General features: G+C 40.1%; 1 protein-coding gene across 3 annotated transcripts in view; it reads left to right on the top strand.

The window, feature by feature from the left end:
• The window catches only part of ARHGEF28 (Rho guanine nucleotide exchange factor 28), a 276,756-nt gene that overhangs the window by 53,800 nt on the left and 206,493 nt on the right, over positions 1 to 16,463 (top strand). For all 3 annotated transcript variants that reach the window (XM_074359759.1, XM_074359771.1, XM_074359768.1), the window contains exon 2: positions 654 to 697. In XM_074359759.1, the coding sequence (XP_074215860.1) occupies positions 654 to 697 (44 nt within the window). The remainder of the gene's footprint in view (positions 1 to 653; positions 698 to 16,463) is intronic.

Raw genomic sequence — 16,463 nt, forward strand, 5'->3', positions numbered from 1 at the left:
CCCAATCTTTAGGTCTCTTTGGTTCAGCTGTGAGCTCTTTGAGGGCTGGACCACTTCCTGGTCATCTTTGTGTAATGCCTGGCCCACTGTAGGTACTCAGAGAACCTGTTTTAAATGATGCTCCTTTTTTCTAAGCTGCTAGCTGGTTTCTGGGTGCATGTTTTAAAAGGGCAGGTGGGATGTGCGCATCTGGTGGAGAGGCTGGTTAGTGTGACAGCAGGCTGCATCCCTGCAGACTAAGAGGTCCTAGAACTCTGTTGTCATCGCGAGCTCCTGCCTAGTCTAGCAAGAGTGGATTCTGACCTCAGAGTAACCTAAGATCCAAGTGATTAACGACGGCAGAACTTGCAACATGCTTATGTTGGCCTTTCTCGGCTTTCTGAAATATGATTTCTATTTGGAAGCAGTCAGTGGGATAATGTTGGGGGAATTAACCTTATGTGTGGGTATTAAGGTGAAAGAAGAAAGTGGGGGGAGGATATTTTATTCAAAGAGCATTTCATTCCTTTGTTCTTAATTTTGTCTCTGCGATTTTCCCATCTGTCAAGATCCTCTTCCCTCTGTGATGTTAACTGAAGGGCAGGACACAGCCCTGCTGGTTGATCACACTGGGGCTCCTGCAGTAACTCTCTCCTTTATTATTTTCATTGCAGGTGCAGAAGCCATGGAGTTGAACTGCAGCGAAGTACCTCTTTATGTAAGTAGCATTGGGCTTCAGGTCCAAGTGGCCCTGTCTTAGACTCGAAGCCCATGTGACTGAAGTGGGGAGAAACGTTTTGCTCCCTTTTGAGTTGGAGCTTTTAAAAAATACAACAGACAGCCTAACAGTCTAGTTCAAGTCTTTGCATGGAGCCTTTTAAAACTGGTTGGCTTCTGATTCCAAAGTCTGGGTTTTAATTATGCTTTCCTGAGCAACTTTTAACTGTGTAACTTCTGGCCTCAGAAATATGCAGTTCATTTGTGTGGATAATTTTTGACATATCATTTTATGATATCCTGCATGTTTCCTGTGTGTGTCATTTTGTGGGGAAGGTTCAGTGACAGTCGTGTCAGGTAAAATCATGAAATAGGAATTCAGAGGCAGAAGTGCTGGAATATACCTAGAACAGTTGAGGGGCTGGTGGCAGAGCTGCCCAGGGAGAGTCCTAGTCAGACATGCCTTCTGGGCTGAGGGAGGATTCGGTTTCTGAGAACAGTTACTGGGTGTAACAGAAGTGAACGGATTGTCTCCCCACATATAAAGTGGCAGGTGACTTTCACTTCCCTCCTTATTTTAGACAAAATTTCTTTCCTTGGAATCTGACTTTGTAGGTGAGGGGCGGTCATGTGTGTGTGTGGAAATTGAGGTTTCAAGTGGCCTTTGAATCATCAAGTCATGAAATCCAGCAAGAGTACTAGATCTAGAATAAGGATGTGACAATGTGACCTCAATTCAGATGGATCCCTAACAGAACAAAATATCAAGGAAATGGAACAAATTTAATCAGAATCCTCAATCAGTTAAAGTATATTCATTCGTTTCCCTTACAACTGCACTGCCCAGGTGGCCCTCCTTCTCTCCCCTCTTCCCCCTTCCTCCCTGTTACCCTCCTGCCCCTTACACATACCCTCATACCCCACTCTATTCCTTGGAGGCAGACAAAATGATAAAATAAATGGATTTCAGGATAATGACAGAGCTTCATCCTGGGTTACCCAGTGGTCTAAAGTATTCTTTCTAGGTTCTAATTTGCAGGTCATAAAATGTGTATAGCCAACTGTCTGGCCCAGCCATAATCAAATTTTTTTTAAAGGATGGTCCAAAGCTAAATTTAAAGTACTTTCAAGTCTATCTTTTGTTTTTTAGGGGTACCTTTCTCCTCCTTAGCTTTATTCCTTCCACCCTGCTCCCCTACCTTAAACCAGACAAATCCACAAATCTTATCATGATATAAAACCTAGTGTTTGATCGGTATCCTTGTATTGCTATTTTGAACTCAGACCTACCAGGTGATGACCAGACTAGGGAAGAGTCAATAGACATTGTCTGAAGGAGAGAAGAGACTTAAATAGACCAAAGGAAAGCAAAAAACCAAAAAACCAAAAAAAAACACAAAAAACAAAAAACAAAAAAACCCCACCAAACTCGAATTATCTAATAATATATACTATTTAGAATAAAACAAAAAGTACAGAAAAGTGTTAAGAAAATAAGTCACTCGTAATCTCATCCTCTATAGATAATGTTAAAACATTAATATATTTGATCAATTTGAAGGTACAATCTTATCAGTTTACATCTCTGAAATTGAGATGCTCTTACTTCACTGTGCATCCTGGCAGATGTCATGATGTAGCTGTCATTACCTCCGCATGTGAGACCTTGGTCACAATGGTTCATAATGTTGCCTCTTGAGATTCCTTACTGGTCTTGCTGGTACTATATGAATTAATTGCTTTCAAAATGACTTTACTGTGATTTGGCACTAAAAGGCAAAGTTACTCTGTATATAGAAAGACATGGAAAGAGCAGCATGATACATGGTAAAATATATAAATAAATTTAGAAGAGCTCTTTTAATAAGTATAAAATCTCACTATGTCATGCTTGGCAGTTTTTTCTCTTAGTGGAATATAAAATGCACATTTTAACTTGTATTCCTCTCAGATAAGAGGAAATACATATTTAACATAACTGATTTTTATTTTACATAAATATATATAAAAATATATATGTATATACACACACACATATATATATATATATATTAAACTGCTTTTTCACTTAACGTGTTATGTCAACATCATTACAGATTGACCTAAGGCAGTCTGACCATTTGGCCTCATGCAGTAAGAGGTCGGTGGGGGAATATTATAACAAAAACAAGCCTTAAACCAAAGCCATCAATGAGTAATATGTAAACAAAACTGACACAACTAGACTATAGCTTGTTTCTGTAACATGGGGCAGTCCTCCTCTGTGAACTTCTGTCTTCAGAGCTTTCATAAATACTCACTTGTAGTTTCTCCTAGTTTATTACAATCTAGTTTATGAACTCAGTATTTTTTATTTGTATGTGTTGTATTTCATATATATTAATTTAAAAATACATGCAAAAAGTAAAACCCTGTTGAACCCTATTATTCATAATGATCACTGTTGATATTTTAGTGTGTTTTCCTCCAGAGTTTTATCTATATTTGGGTTGAATTTTTTTGAAGGTTCTTTTGACATTTATTTACATGACATCTTTTCTTGTTTGATGCATTGGCTCTCTTAAATTTTGATACTTTCATGTACTTCTAGTAATTCTGTCCAGTTGTCATGACTAGTTCTTTTGGAAAAACAAATTAAGATAATTCTGATAAGTGTAATTAAGAGAGAACCCAAATAGAACCCTTCTATACTGTTGGTGGGAATGTAGTTTGGTGCAGCCATTATGGACAACAATATGGAGATACCTCAAAAAACTAAAAATAGATTTACCATATGATCTAGCAATCCCACTCCTGGGCGTGTATCCAGTGGGAACTCTAACTTGAAAAGATACATGTACCCGCAATGTTCACAGCAGCACTATTTACAGTAGCCAAGATATAGAAACAACCTAAATGTCCATTGACAGAAGACTGGATAAAGAAGCTGTGGTACGTTTATATTATGGAGTACTACTCAGCCATAAAAAAGAATAAAATAATGCCATTTGCAGCAACATGGATGGACCTGGAGATCATCATTCTAAGTGAAGTAAGCCAGAAAAAGAAAGAAAAATATCATATGATATCACTCATATGTGGAATCTAAAAAAAAAAAAAAAGACACAAATGAACTTATTTATAAAACAGAAACAGACTCATAGACATAGAAAACAAACTTATGGTTACCAGGGGGGAAAGAGGGTTGAAAGAGATAAATTGGGAGTTCGGGATTTGCAGATACTAACTACTATATATAAAACAGATAAACACGTTTCTTCTGTATAGCACAGGGAACTATATTCAATATCTTCTAGTAACCTATAATGAAAAAGAATATGAAAACGAATACACCAGAAATTGACACAACATTGTAAACTGATTATACTATGATAAAAAAGGAACCCAAACAAACTTGAAATTATGAAGAGTTCATAACATATTGAGATGATATCTTAATTATAAAATAATACTAAACATAAATATATGCTAATGAACTGGAAAAATCATTTAAGGTAGGCTTTAGGAATATGTATTATTAGATTTATCTCAAGAAAAATTAAATTATAAAAATGGGTCAATAATCATGGAGAAAAAAACTGATAGAAATTATTCCCCAACTTTTATCCACTCTTCTCAAAAGGATACTTCATTCAAGTGGGTCCTGTAAGTGATTTTTTTTTTCCCTTTGGTTGTAACCTGTTTTGACTGATTTCTTACAACATTTTGTAGTTAAAATGTTTATCTGTGTTTATTTTTGGATCACTATAGAGAATCCTTCCTAAAAACGATAGCTTCTTTACACCTATAGAAAAACCTGTGGTTGTAAGTCTTTTTTTCTTCCTTTATGCATTTTGTTTGGATCCATGAAAACTTTGAACTTTTTAAAGTTTTGTCCTTTTGTCTTTCACTATTGTTTTCCCCTTTTAGAACAGCTGATATTCTGTCGTTGGACTGTTCTATCCCACCCACCGCCCCCCCTTTTTTTTGGTCTGAATTCTGGAAGCCTGTTTTCTTCTTTTTTTAAAAGCTTAGCAAATTTTATTTTACTATATTTTGATTTACTTATGTTTAATTGAAGTATAGTTGATTTACAATGATGTTAGTTTCTGTTGTACAGCATAGTGATTCAGTCATACATATATATGCATATTCTTTTTCATTATAGGTTATTACAAGATACTGACTATAGTTCCCTGTGCTATACAGTAGGTCCTTGTTGTTTATTCTATACATAGTAGTTTTTTTTGTATATATATGTATTTTTCTTGAAGTATAGTCAGTTTACAATGTTGTGTCTATTTCTAGTATACAGCATAATGCTTCATTCATACATGAACATACATATATTCATTTTCATATTTTTTCACCATAAGTTACTACAAGATATTGAATATAGTTCCGTGCGCTATACAGTATGAACTTGTTGTTTATCTGTTTTATGTATAGTAGTTAGTATCTGCAAATCTCGAACTCCCAATTTATCCTTTTCCACCCCCTTCCTCCTCTGATAACCATAAGTTTGTTTTCTATGTCTGTGAGTCTGTTTCTGTTTTGTAAATAAGTTTGTTTGTCTTTTATTTTTTTTTAGATTACACATATAAGTGATATCATATGGTATTTTTCTTTCTCTTTCTGTGGAAAGCTGTTTTCTTCTTAAGTTTTCTGTACTGTCAAGTTTATTTCCTGCTTGCCAGACAGTTTTAGACTATATTACTTTGTTTTTAATTTTTTTATGCAGTATTTTCAAATCTTGGCCTGTTTCTTCGTGTGCCTACATAGTTTTATTGTGAGCACAAAGCAAAAAGATAATTTTTTTTTCTCAATCTCCCAGGAATCTTTCAGAAGGAGGCGTAGTCTCTGATTCTGTATGTGTGTTATAAATTTCTTTGGCTTTTTTGGGGCAAAATGTTTTTCTGTTTTTTGGATGAGGGGCAGACGTTTCTGTTTGCTTTTCTTTAGGAAGAAGATGAACGTAGTATTGGGAATGCAGGGATATTCCTGAACTCAACCACAGACTTACTCTAATTTTCAGAATGAACCATGGAGGTCCGCTGTGTTGCCATTGCAGAAAAAGAGAAACACTGCGCTATAATAAGATTAGAGAAGGAGTGGGAGTTGGCAAGACTGGTAGCCAAGAATTTTATAATATTGATTTGCAAGCCTTAGGGATGGAAGCATTGCAGATCCAATTTTCATCCTCTGAGCAGCTTCCTGCATCTGTACTTTAAGGGGCACTACAGGAAACAGCTCTGGAAGGCCAGGCTGTTTGTTCCCAGTAGGAAAGTAGGAGAGGCATGCAATCTGGTTTGAAGTCTGGGCTTAATTTTTAGATTGAATGGTAACCTGGTTTTAGGCGGAGGTGTTGTAAGCCAGAAAAGAGTTGTCGTGAAGAAGCTGGTGAGAAGAGTGAAAGCCTGGAAGAGGGTAAATTAGAATTATTATAACTGATCGACAATATTTATGTTCTAGCTTAAAACTCTTTAACTGTCACCACTTGGGAGCTTAAATCCTATTGGAAGTCATGAAGTTATTGTTTAATTTTAGTTTGCTTTTAGTCTTATTTTTGTTATTTCCTAGTCTGTATGTACAGAGAGAAAATGATGAAAGTACAGTGTGAAAGGAGAGATTTTGCTTATTGAGTGTCTGAATTTTGAAAGAGGAAGAGATTGTGCATTCACAAGCCAAGCTGAATGTTTTTGTTGGGGGATTATTTTTTAATTGAAGTATAGTTAATTTACAATATTGTGTTAGTTTCAGGTATACAGCATAGTGATTCAATTTTTTTGCAGATTATTTTTCATTATAGATTGTTTCTGATTACTTTTAAATTGTTTCCTCTAAATTTCTGTGGGTTAAGGAAGCTTATAAAACACATGTTATACTTACATACTTCATCTAAGAACTTCCTTTTCCACATTAATTATACTTATATTTTTATATAAAGTATAATTAGCATTCATCTTTCCAAAAAATTAGTTCAGTGCTGTGATTAAAACAGAGGAACTTTTCCTTGAGAAATTCCTGGTTTCCAAAGGTTCTTTTTTCTCGGTAAAATAGCTTTATTTTAAATGATTATTCAAGTAACACTTGCTCATTATAAAAAAAAATAGAAGAAATTACCAAGAAGAAAACAAAAATCACTTGAAATTCTACCTTTGGAAGAACTTTTATTAGTATTTTGATGACAGTCCTTTCAGGAATTTGTTTTGGCAAATCTACACACACACACACACGCACACGCACATGCACACGCACACGCACACAAGATCTGTAGGAGGAATCATATAGAAAAGCTGTTTATCTTGCCCAAATCCCTGTTATTCTCTCCTCTCATTTCATACCTCCTCCTCTGTCCCCCAGGTAATTCTATTTTTTTTTAATTGAGTTATAGTCAGTTTACAATGTTGTGTCAATTTCCAGTGTAGAGCACAATTTTTCAGTTATTCGTGAACATATATATATTCATTGTCACATTCTTTTTCACTGTGAGCTACCACAAGATCTTGTATATATTTCCCTGTGCTATACAGTATAATCTTGTTTATCTATTCTACATATTCCTGTCAGTATCTACAAATTTCAAACTCCCAGTCTGTCCCTTCCCTCCCAACTCCCATCCCCCCTCCCACCTGGCAACCACAAGTTTGTATTCTGGGTCTGTGATTCTGTTTCTGTTTGCATTTATGTTCATTTTTTTTTTAGATTCCACATATGAGTGATCTCAATGGTATTTTTCTTTCTCTTAAACATTTGATAAAATTCAACACCCATTTATGATAAAAACTCTCACCAAAGTGGATATAGAGGGAACATATTTCAACATAATAAAAGCTATATATGACAGACCTATAGTACTATAGTACCTATAGTACTCAATGGTGCAAAACTCAAAAGCTTCCCACTAAAATCTAGGACAAGACAAGGCTGCCCACTATCACCACTCCTATTCAGCATAGTCTTGGAAGTCCTAGCCACAGCAATCAGGCAAGACAGAGAAATAAAAGTGATCCAAATTGGAAAAGAAGAGGTAACAGTGTCACTATATGCAGATGACATGATACTATATATAGGAAACCATAAAAGGTCCACAGAAAAACTACTAGAACTAATTGAAGAATTCAGCAAGGTAGCATGTTACAAGATTAACGTACAAAAATCAGTTGCATTTCTTTACACTAATGGTAAATCAACAGGAAAAGAAAGTAAAGAAACAATCCCCTTTATAATAGCACCTAAAGTAATAAAATACCTAGGAATAAATCTAACCAAGGAGGTGAAAAACTTATACACAGAGAACTATAAAACATTGATAAAGGAAATTAAAGAAGACTTAAAAAAATGGAAAGATATCCCATGCTCTTGGCTTGGAAGAATCAATATTGTCAAAATGGTCATACTGTCCCCCAGGTAACTCTTGTTGAAACCTACTGGAGTCATTCATTCTCAGCAATGTGAACATCCTCTGGAAACTTGTTGGAAATCCACACTCTCAGACCTGACCCTAGACCTAATGAAATCAGACACTCTGTTGGGGGGGGGGGGCACAGATAACCTGTGTTTTAACAAAACCTTCAGATGATTCTGATGTGTGCTAAAGTTTGAGAATTGTTGATTTAGAATATATGTATCTCTACATTTTTCTTTGCTCATACAACCCTATACATTCATATATGTAGATACAGGCTTTAATGAAATTATTTAAAAAACCTGGATCTTATGTAAAATTCTGTATCTTTTCCAGCTCAGCATTACTTTGTGGAAATTCCTGCAAGTCATCAGGTGTAGCTCCAACTCCTTTTATTTAATAAATGGGTGTGGGTCAAGCCACTTCCCTGTGGATGGGTATTCACTAGACATCATTGTCCATATGTCCTTATTTATTGATATTTTTATCCTTGTGAGATAGGTTCCCAGGAGTGGAATTGCTAGGTGAAGGATGTACATACTTCAAATTTTAATGATCCATTTGCACGTGAAAGGTAACAGTTCCCATTTTATTCAACTTTCAGAAATATTTAGTATCTAGTTCTTTAGCCCTAACATATGATAATTATGAAGTTGGGGGTTAGGTATGCACTTTCACTGTGCAAAGGAAGGTAGCATGTTAAATTTTATATATTTTATAAAAGTTGAAAAATCCCCCCCCCCTTTTTTTTTCCCCGTGGAGCTTCATTTCTGCTGTTTCTCGAATTCAGGCTGATTTGAGCATCTAATCCATGGAGAGGTTTATAACATCTGCAGAGGGTGTGTCTGTGAAACTTCGCGTGTGGGCTCTTGGTCTCCTCCACCCTTGAGACGTGGTAATCGTAGCAATTGACTGAGAAGAGTAATCATTTCTTTCTCTGGAGGCTGCAGATTGTATAACCATTTGGACGATGGAGTTTCAGCTTCAGTAGCTTGTTGCCGGCTGGAGCTAAGTGGCTTCCCTAGTCCCTTAGCATTTTATGTTTGTTATTCTTTTATTCTGAGTTACAGTGTCCTGCTGAGTTTGGTCCCAAGTACGCTGGTTGCTGTTGGGCTCACTGTGTATAATTGAAGGTGTAGTCTAGTGTTTGGTGATCTGATCAGCACTTCAAGTGGCTGAGATGAAACTTCCACAATCAACCTCTTCTATTTCTGGGGCTTGGTATAGTGTCCTGGAATCTTTGGCTGTGCACACTCCCCTTAGTCCCAGCCTTCTGGAGGGATGACCTTAGGACAGGGCGCAGGGAGGCAGTTTCCTATTGAGGCCTCCACGAGTGACTTGGCTTTGTTCTGCACTCACCTGGCAGACGCCTCCTTCCTGACTCCTGCAGATTCCTTCTGGCTTCTGGTTCCTGTCAGAGGAAATCCTGTCCTCCAGAGGCTGCCCTTTCTCTGCCTGTGGCTCTGTAGCCCCCAATGGGCTGACTGGGACCAGCCTCTCTTGACCATGAACTTGGAATCTCAGTATGTGAAGGCACTTTGGAGACCTTTGCCTGGCTACCCCCACTTTGCAGATGGTGAAATTAAGGTTCTGAGAGGGAGAGTCACTTGTTTGACAATGTTAACTCAGCTGGCTTGACACTTAGGATTTAAATGCTGTATTGGGAGCCATAAAATTTTTTTTGCTCAGTTTGTTAATGTCAGATCCACAATAAGCCTGGGATTTTCCCACCTTCACTGGCTCATTAAATGACCTTCCTCATTGCACTGTTCCCGTGACTTCATTTCCCCGTTGGCCTGGTTCTCAGGGACCCCTTTTTGTCCTTTGCTGCCCTGCAGTCTCCCTTGGAGCTTTACCACATGAAGAATAGTGCTGCTTCTTGGACCTTCAATTAAAGTATCTCCTTTCTCTTACATGTTTTTGTCCTGCTAAAGGAGGCTGCTTGTATCTAAGTCTAGGCAGACCCTGACCCTCTAAAGCTCATTTGCTCACAAAAAGCTGGGCCTGCTAATTGCTGGTCACTTGCGCCATCAGGCTCTCAAGCTCAACTTAATAGGAAGTTCCTCAGCTCCGGTGTCACGGTGCTGGCGGGGGTGTCTGTCAGCACGGGTCACTACGGCGAACTGCGGCTTTGAGAATGGAATCAGGAGGGAGGGCTTTTGCCTGAAATGAACTTCTAGATCACACGTTTACTTTGTGCAAGTTTGTTTTTAGCAAATTATACCAACATTACCTGTGTTGTGACTTAAACGCAGCAGCGTGAGCATCTCAACTAACTGCTGCGCGCTGGGCAGCTTCCTCCATCGCGGTCTGAGTGGTGCTGGCTGAGGTCACCTCGCCTTCGTGGCTCTTGCTTTCTACCAACTTAAGTTGACCTTTTCCTGCCTTGTCTTTCTCTGCCTGGTCCTGCTGTTTCCTTTTTGCCTTTTGTTGTATTTTCCTTAAGGAGGGGCAGACAAATCCCAGAGCACCATGCTGTTCTAGCCACAGAACAGGAGAACCTCGGTAACTGCATGACCCTGCCTGGCCAGCAGCCACAGGGTGTCAGCTCCTGTGAAGAGGTGAGCTCCTTAGCTGCTGTGAGAGGTGGCTGGATGGTTCTGGCAGGAGCGGAGGGGAAAGACCACTTCTCAGACCCCTGCAGAACTTTGACTTAGAGATGTTGCCTAAATCCTCCCTTAGCTCCATCCCTGTACAGAGTTTTAAAGAAACACTACCCTTTCCTCTCAGCACAGTGGCACTTTATGGTGCCCCCTTCTCCTGTCACCACGAGATGACAGACTTCTGAGGAAAGGCCTGAGGGTAACAGGTATGACTGCAGGAAACTGCAGGAAGAATTAGCCCCAGCGCTCAGCCTCTTGGAAGGAATGTCTTTGCCGGTGTGGGCTGGAGGCTGGGGATACATAAGTACCAAGTGTTCTTAAAGTCTGATTGTCACATGTCCCATATTTTGGTGACAGCCTCCACAATTTTGGGTAATGTGCAGCCTTGTGTGTTTTTTTTTTAACAGAGCTCACAGTAATTGACATTTTTCTTCTATTTGATTTTTTAAAGATGTATTAGCATCTTAAGCAAGAATTTTAAGCATGAGGGGTGTGGGTCAGATATGTCTTTGGGAGAACCCTCAGCAGAAGAATAGGATATGAACCAGTGAAAAGGTTTTATTTCCATGTTCTGGAAATGCGGCTCCAACAGAGGGTGTGATGTGTAGCGATCCTGTGTTTTCAGCAGAACCTCCCCCGCACCCCTGAGGGTGTGTGCTTGTGGGTTGAACACCGCTGTCTCGCGGTCCTGCCTCCTTTTCCTCTCCAGAACTTACACAGTTTGGCTTTAACCTTGTTTTCTGTCTTGGTTTGTTTTTCTCAAAACTGGACACATGAAAGGCACTAATTTGGCTCTTGCTTAATGTAAGTTTTTTTCTTAAGTCCTGTCCAGGGCAGTGTACTATTCTAGTCACTAAGGATGGAGAGGGGAAAAGAAAGGGTCCCAGGACCCTATTCTGCAAGAGTCCACTTGAGAGTGGAGAGATGGACAATGAGTAGGTAAACAAGGGAAAATGTGAGAGTTTTAGCCAGCAGCATACCTTAGGACAGCACAGCAGTAAGCCATGGTAGAGAATGGTGTGTGTGCGTGAGAGAGATCTGATAGGTTAGGAACCAGGATCCCCAGGGAGCCTTCTGGTAAAGGATCAGAAAGCACCAAGGCCGTGAGGTAGGAATGAGCCTCATGCATCTGAGGGACAGCAAAAGGCTGACGTGGCCGGCGCCCAGGGAGCGAGAGGAGACAGGTCAGGGAGGTGGGCGAGCCCAGCTCGCGGAGAGCTCTGTGGCCGAGGTGACGGAATAAGTCAGGGTGGGCGTCAAGGGGGGAAGTTGCCTGATCTGATTTATACTTTAAAAATGTGTTCTTGGTGTCCAGGAACTCCGCTGGGCCTCCTTCAAGTTACACTGTCTCTTCGTCTGTTGCACTTTTCTCCTTGCCTGCTTACTTGGACGTTCCCCGGGCCCACGCCTTCCTCCCCTCTGGATGAGGCTCATCTCCCCGTGTTTTTCAACCACAGCTCCTCCTCGGAGACTCCCACATGTGGGCCTCCCCTGACCTCTGCCCACGCTGCACCTTCTGTTTCCAGCTGGCCTGTTTGCTAGTTCTACTTAGTTATCCAGCCTTGGCTTCAAATCCAGACTGTTATATTTTTAAGAAGTTTTTCAAGTTCTCCTCTAAACCGACTCACTTTCTAACTTCCTGATTTCTGTTACCATACCACTATTCTCCCAGGCACCCCGGATTGAAATCTGAGTTTTCCTCATTCCTCTGTCATTATCTCCTGCACTTGACCAGCCATCCAGACATGCTGATGGTCACAGCCATCTTTTCTCTCCCTGCTATGATTCTAATTCATCTTTAGACTCTTTGGAGTTGCCTGTTTCTCAGACTTTACTCCCCCCACAGATACTAGTTATCATTTGCATCCATCTTTTGCTTTGCAGCCATATCCTCTCTTTCTTCTAATGAGACAAGTCCTCTCTCTACCTTGGTGGGCTTTTCTTCATTCTCTTATTTGCAGAACTTTGCCCGAATTCCAGGTCCATAACCAGGAATATCCTCAGATAAGAATGGGATATAGTGTTGTATCTAGGTTATGACACTAGAAAGCTGTACGTTGGTATCTTTTTGGCAGTTTTCTAAGGCTTGGTTTCACTTTATGGGTTAAGTTACCATTTTGGAAGCTGCTTCTTAGCTTCCGGGTCTGTCAGCAACAATCAGGATGTATGGTACCCCATGGTGACTTGGGTATAGCCTGTGGCCTGAAGGGCTAGGCTTCCCAAAGTTGAGGCTAATTCAAAGAGAATTAAAGCTTCTTGCTTAAAAAAAAGAATTAGAAAAATTAAATTGCTATTAAATAATACTAGATTCACACTTAAGTAGGACAGATCATTTGGGACAAAATAGACACTTGTGTCCAATGAAATAGCTTAAAAATCAAACATTTCTAATAAACCTGTTATGTGCTAAACACTATACAGTATACTCTTTAATGAGATCCCATTTAATTTTACAAAGCCCTTGTGGGATAAGAATTAGCCTCCATTTACAGATTAGAAAATTGGGGTTCAGTGAAGCAAGGTGGTATTCCTTCATCAGCATGTATTTACCTGGGCTGGGGTCTGTGCTTCTCACAGAACTGGGTGAGGTATGACCACCCGGCTGAATGCCATTGGAACTTGGATTTGAACCCCAGATCTTCTGACTCTCAGGCCAGGGCATTCTCGATTATACCAAATGATCCCATGAACACAGACATTTATCCTTTGTTATATCGAAATAGCTAGTGCAATATCCAGTGTACTGTAGACTTTCAGTAAATGTTTGCTGATTGAATTTCTAGAGAATCATTGAGGAGGAGACAAGCTTGCTCTCTGATCCTTTATAGGAACATTCTAGACAATGACTGGTCACTTGGCGGTGGGGGGGGGTGTCCAGTTGACAAGATGGTTGATAATTAAAGATGGTGCTTGGTCACATCTGTGAAATTCTACAAACGCCTTACTCCATGAGCTCCAGCCCATACTCTCTTCTCAGTTCCTCATGAAAGTCATACTTCTTCCTACCCCAGGACATTTGTATGTGCTATTCTCTCTACCTGGCTGGCACAGTCTTGCTCCCTTCCCCCTTTAATTCTTATTATGCAAGTTTCAGCTCAGATGTCACACCCTCAGAGTGTTCTAGACACTCTACATTTTATATTTTTGAGAGAGTTTTGTTTATTGTTTTAATGTAGCTTCTATTTAGCTTGTGAACACCAGGAGAGCAGAGATTTAAAATTTTGTGTCCACCAACTTTCCCTTACCAGTTTAGTACCATGTTCAATAAATATTTGTTGAATGAAGACACTACTCTAATTTAGTTCCATTCAATAAACAGTGTTCTGGTTCATTCTGGAGCACGCTTTAGTTTTGTTTGCTTATTTCTGTACTGTTACGCACATTTTCCCAGCAGGTGTGTGGCTGTCCCTGTTTTGGGATGGGGACAGTCCTGTTAGTTTTTTGTTCTCTAGGTGCACAAAGAATCAGAAGGAAGATCAAGCAGGAGAGGGGGTTGCTGTCATCATGATGGTCAGGGAATTGGGAGGTTTGGGGGCAACATGTCCCAATATTTGAATCTTAACTAAATTTGGAAGGTACCACATGGGCTGTACCAAAATTAGGCAATACATTAAGGAAGTCTTTGTGAGGAGGACAATTCTTAGCTGAGAATTCAAATTGAACAGAAGATTCCTGAAGAGCCCCCTCACTCAGGAAGGATGATCTGTGAACCATGTTGCATGAACTCCCCCCACCCTGCTTCTTTGGCGTTTTTACTAGTATCAGCCAATACGCATAGTTACTATGCTCCATGTCTTTGGGGAAAAAATATCATGGTGCTCCTACCTTACTTGTTGAGAGCACCTTGTTGTTTTCACACATGAGCTATTTCATTAGGACCACACGGTACTCTTCAGCAGAAGAGGTGAACTTAGGGATTTTAAGTACTTGCCCTGGTGCAGTCCTGTGTGCAGTGATTCACATGACAAATTTTATGAGCCAAGTATACTATACGAGATGCAGGCAGAGACAGATCCAAGTTTTGTGGGGCCTGAAACTTAGGCAATTTGAAGAGTTCTCTTTCAGAAAAGTAATATGAAACTATAAATATAAAATTAGATTGAAAGTGAGTATACTGAGAGATTATAAAATTTGAAAAAGCTGACATCTATAAATATGAAAAATATTCTCAATATTCTTCTTAGCCAGATCCTGAAAATGCCCTCAGCCACTCCAGTGTCACCCAGTGGGAAGGGATGTGTGTCTGGGGGAATTTGAATGGAAAGAGATGGCACACTTCACTGTGGTTCAGGCATCTCTCCCACCTCCACCTCCAGCATAAAATGTAGAATGATTTTATTAGATTATTTTTCCTGTAAAATTTCACCCAGCACACTTCAGCTGAACACCAGGCCATAAGCAGATTTCCCAGGAGTCCATGTTGTTTTCCTCTGGGTGTGGTGACCACTCCAGATGCGTACAAATCAAACTCTATCCCATTTTTAAAAGAATCTTACTACTGTGGATTAGACAAAACCAACTGTGTGAATGAGGCTTAGGGTCTTCCCAGGGCTTGGAGGCAGCCTCATAAACCAGGAGCCCTAAGCTTAAGCTTCATCAGCTTGATGGTAAGTCTATCGCTGAGCGCACAGTGTACGGAGGAAAAAGGCTGCTGTGCCCTTACGAGCACTAGTGAGGGGGCAGTCACACACTCACAGCAAGCGCGTGGTGATCATGTGATAAATGGTTGGACAGAGACAAGCTGAGGATGCTCCTGAAACCATCAGAGGGCTCAGGGAATGCTTCTCAGAGGCACCTGGGTTCAGAAGAATGAGTGTCAGGGGGCAGGCAGGAGAAGAGCGGCCCAGGTAGAGGGTGCTGACTGAGAGGGTGCAAGCCCTGGTAAGAGCTGCCTGATTTGAGGGGAGGGTTGGGGTGAGCGTGGAGAGGAGGATGTTCTTGTGAGGGCAAAGCTGGCACTGAAACCCAGGCTTCCAACCGTGCCCCGCTGTACCGTGTTGTATGATGATTTGTGCCTTTTCTGTGTTCTTCTACTTAATTTGGCAAACTCTTTTCTCCTAAATGTAGAGGGAGGACATCCTTCAGCCTTTTCTGACGGGTAGCGGAACTACTGAGGGAAGAATCAGCAACTTGAGTCGGGGAAGGGACAGGGGACAGTTTCTGAATAACGGTGATAGTTATACTCCTGGGACAAGTCGCAGGAACCCTTTGAGGGTGAATGGCTGTCAGGGTTCTGTATTTCCCCAGGGAAACCTTTAAACCTTCCTCCATTTGTGAAGATCAGTAATAGGGACAGGGATCCACTAGAGACAGAAATTTAGGGGGAAACTCATGAAGCAATTTGGAAACTGTTGCTGGTATAGACCATGTTAAAGACTGCTTCTCGTCTGTGAAATTTCCAGAGACTTTTGTGCCAACTTGGAATTTGAAATGACCAGGCTGTGGAGCAGCATACAGATGAGGGCTGGTCTCTGTGGGTGATCTGGGATGTGGGGAGTGGTGAGCATGGAAGGGAATTTGAAAATCTAGGTCACTAAGGCCAAATACATCAAAACATCTGGCAGTAATCATTTATTGTTTAGAATATGGCTGTAGTTATTAAAAGTGACTTTCTAGAAAGAGGAAATTTAGCTTCTTGTGTCCCTTGAGAATAGATAACAAAAAATCTACAGAAAAAATGAAATGATTACTGAAGTATTCATTTTTCAGCAGAGATTTTTAGCACATTATTTAGTAAAACTGCATCATTAAAACATTAATCCATTTAAATGTGCTTG

The sequence above is a fragment of the Camelus bactrianus genome, chromosome 3, assembly GCF_048773025.1.
Source record: "Camelus bactrianus isolate YW-2024 breed Bactrian camel chromosome 3, ASM4877302v1, whole genome shotgun sequence".
NCBI classification, from domain to species: Eukaryota; Metazoa; Chordata; class Mammalia; order Artiodactyla; family Camelidae; genus Camelus; species Camelus bactrianus.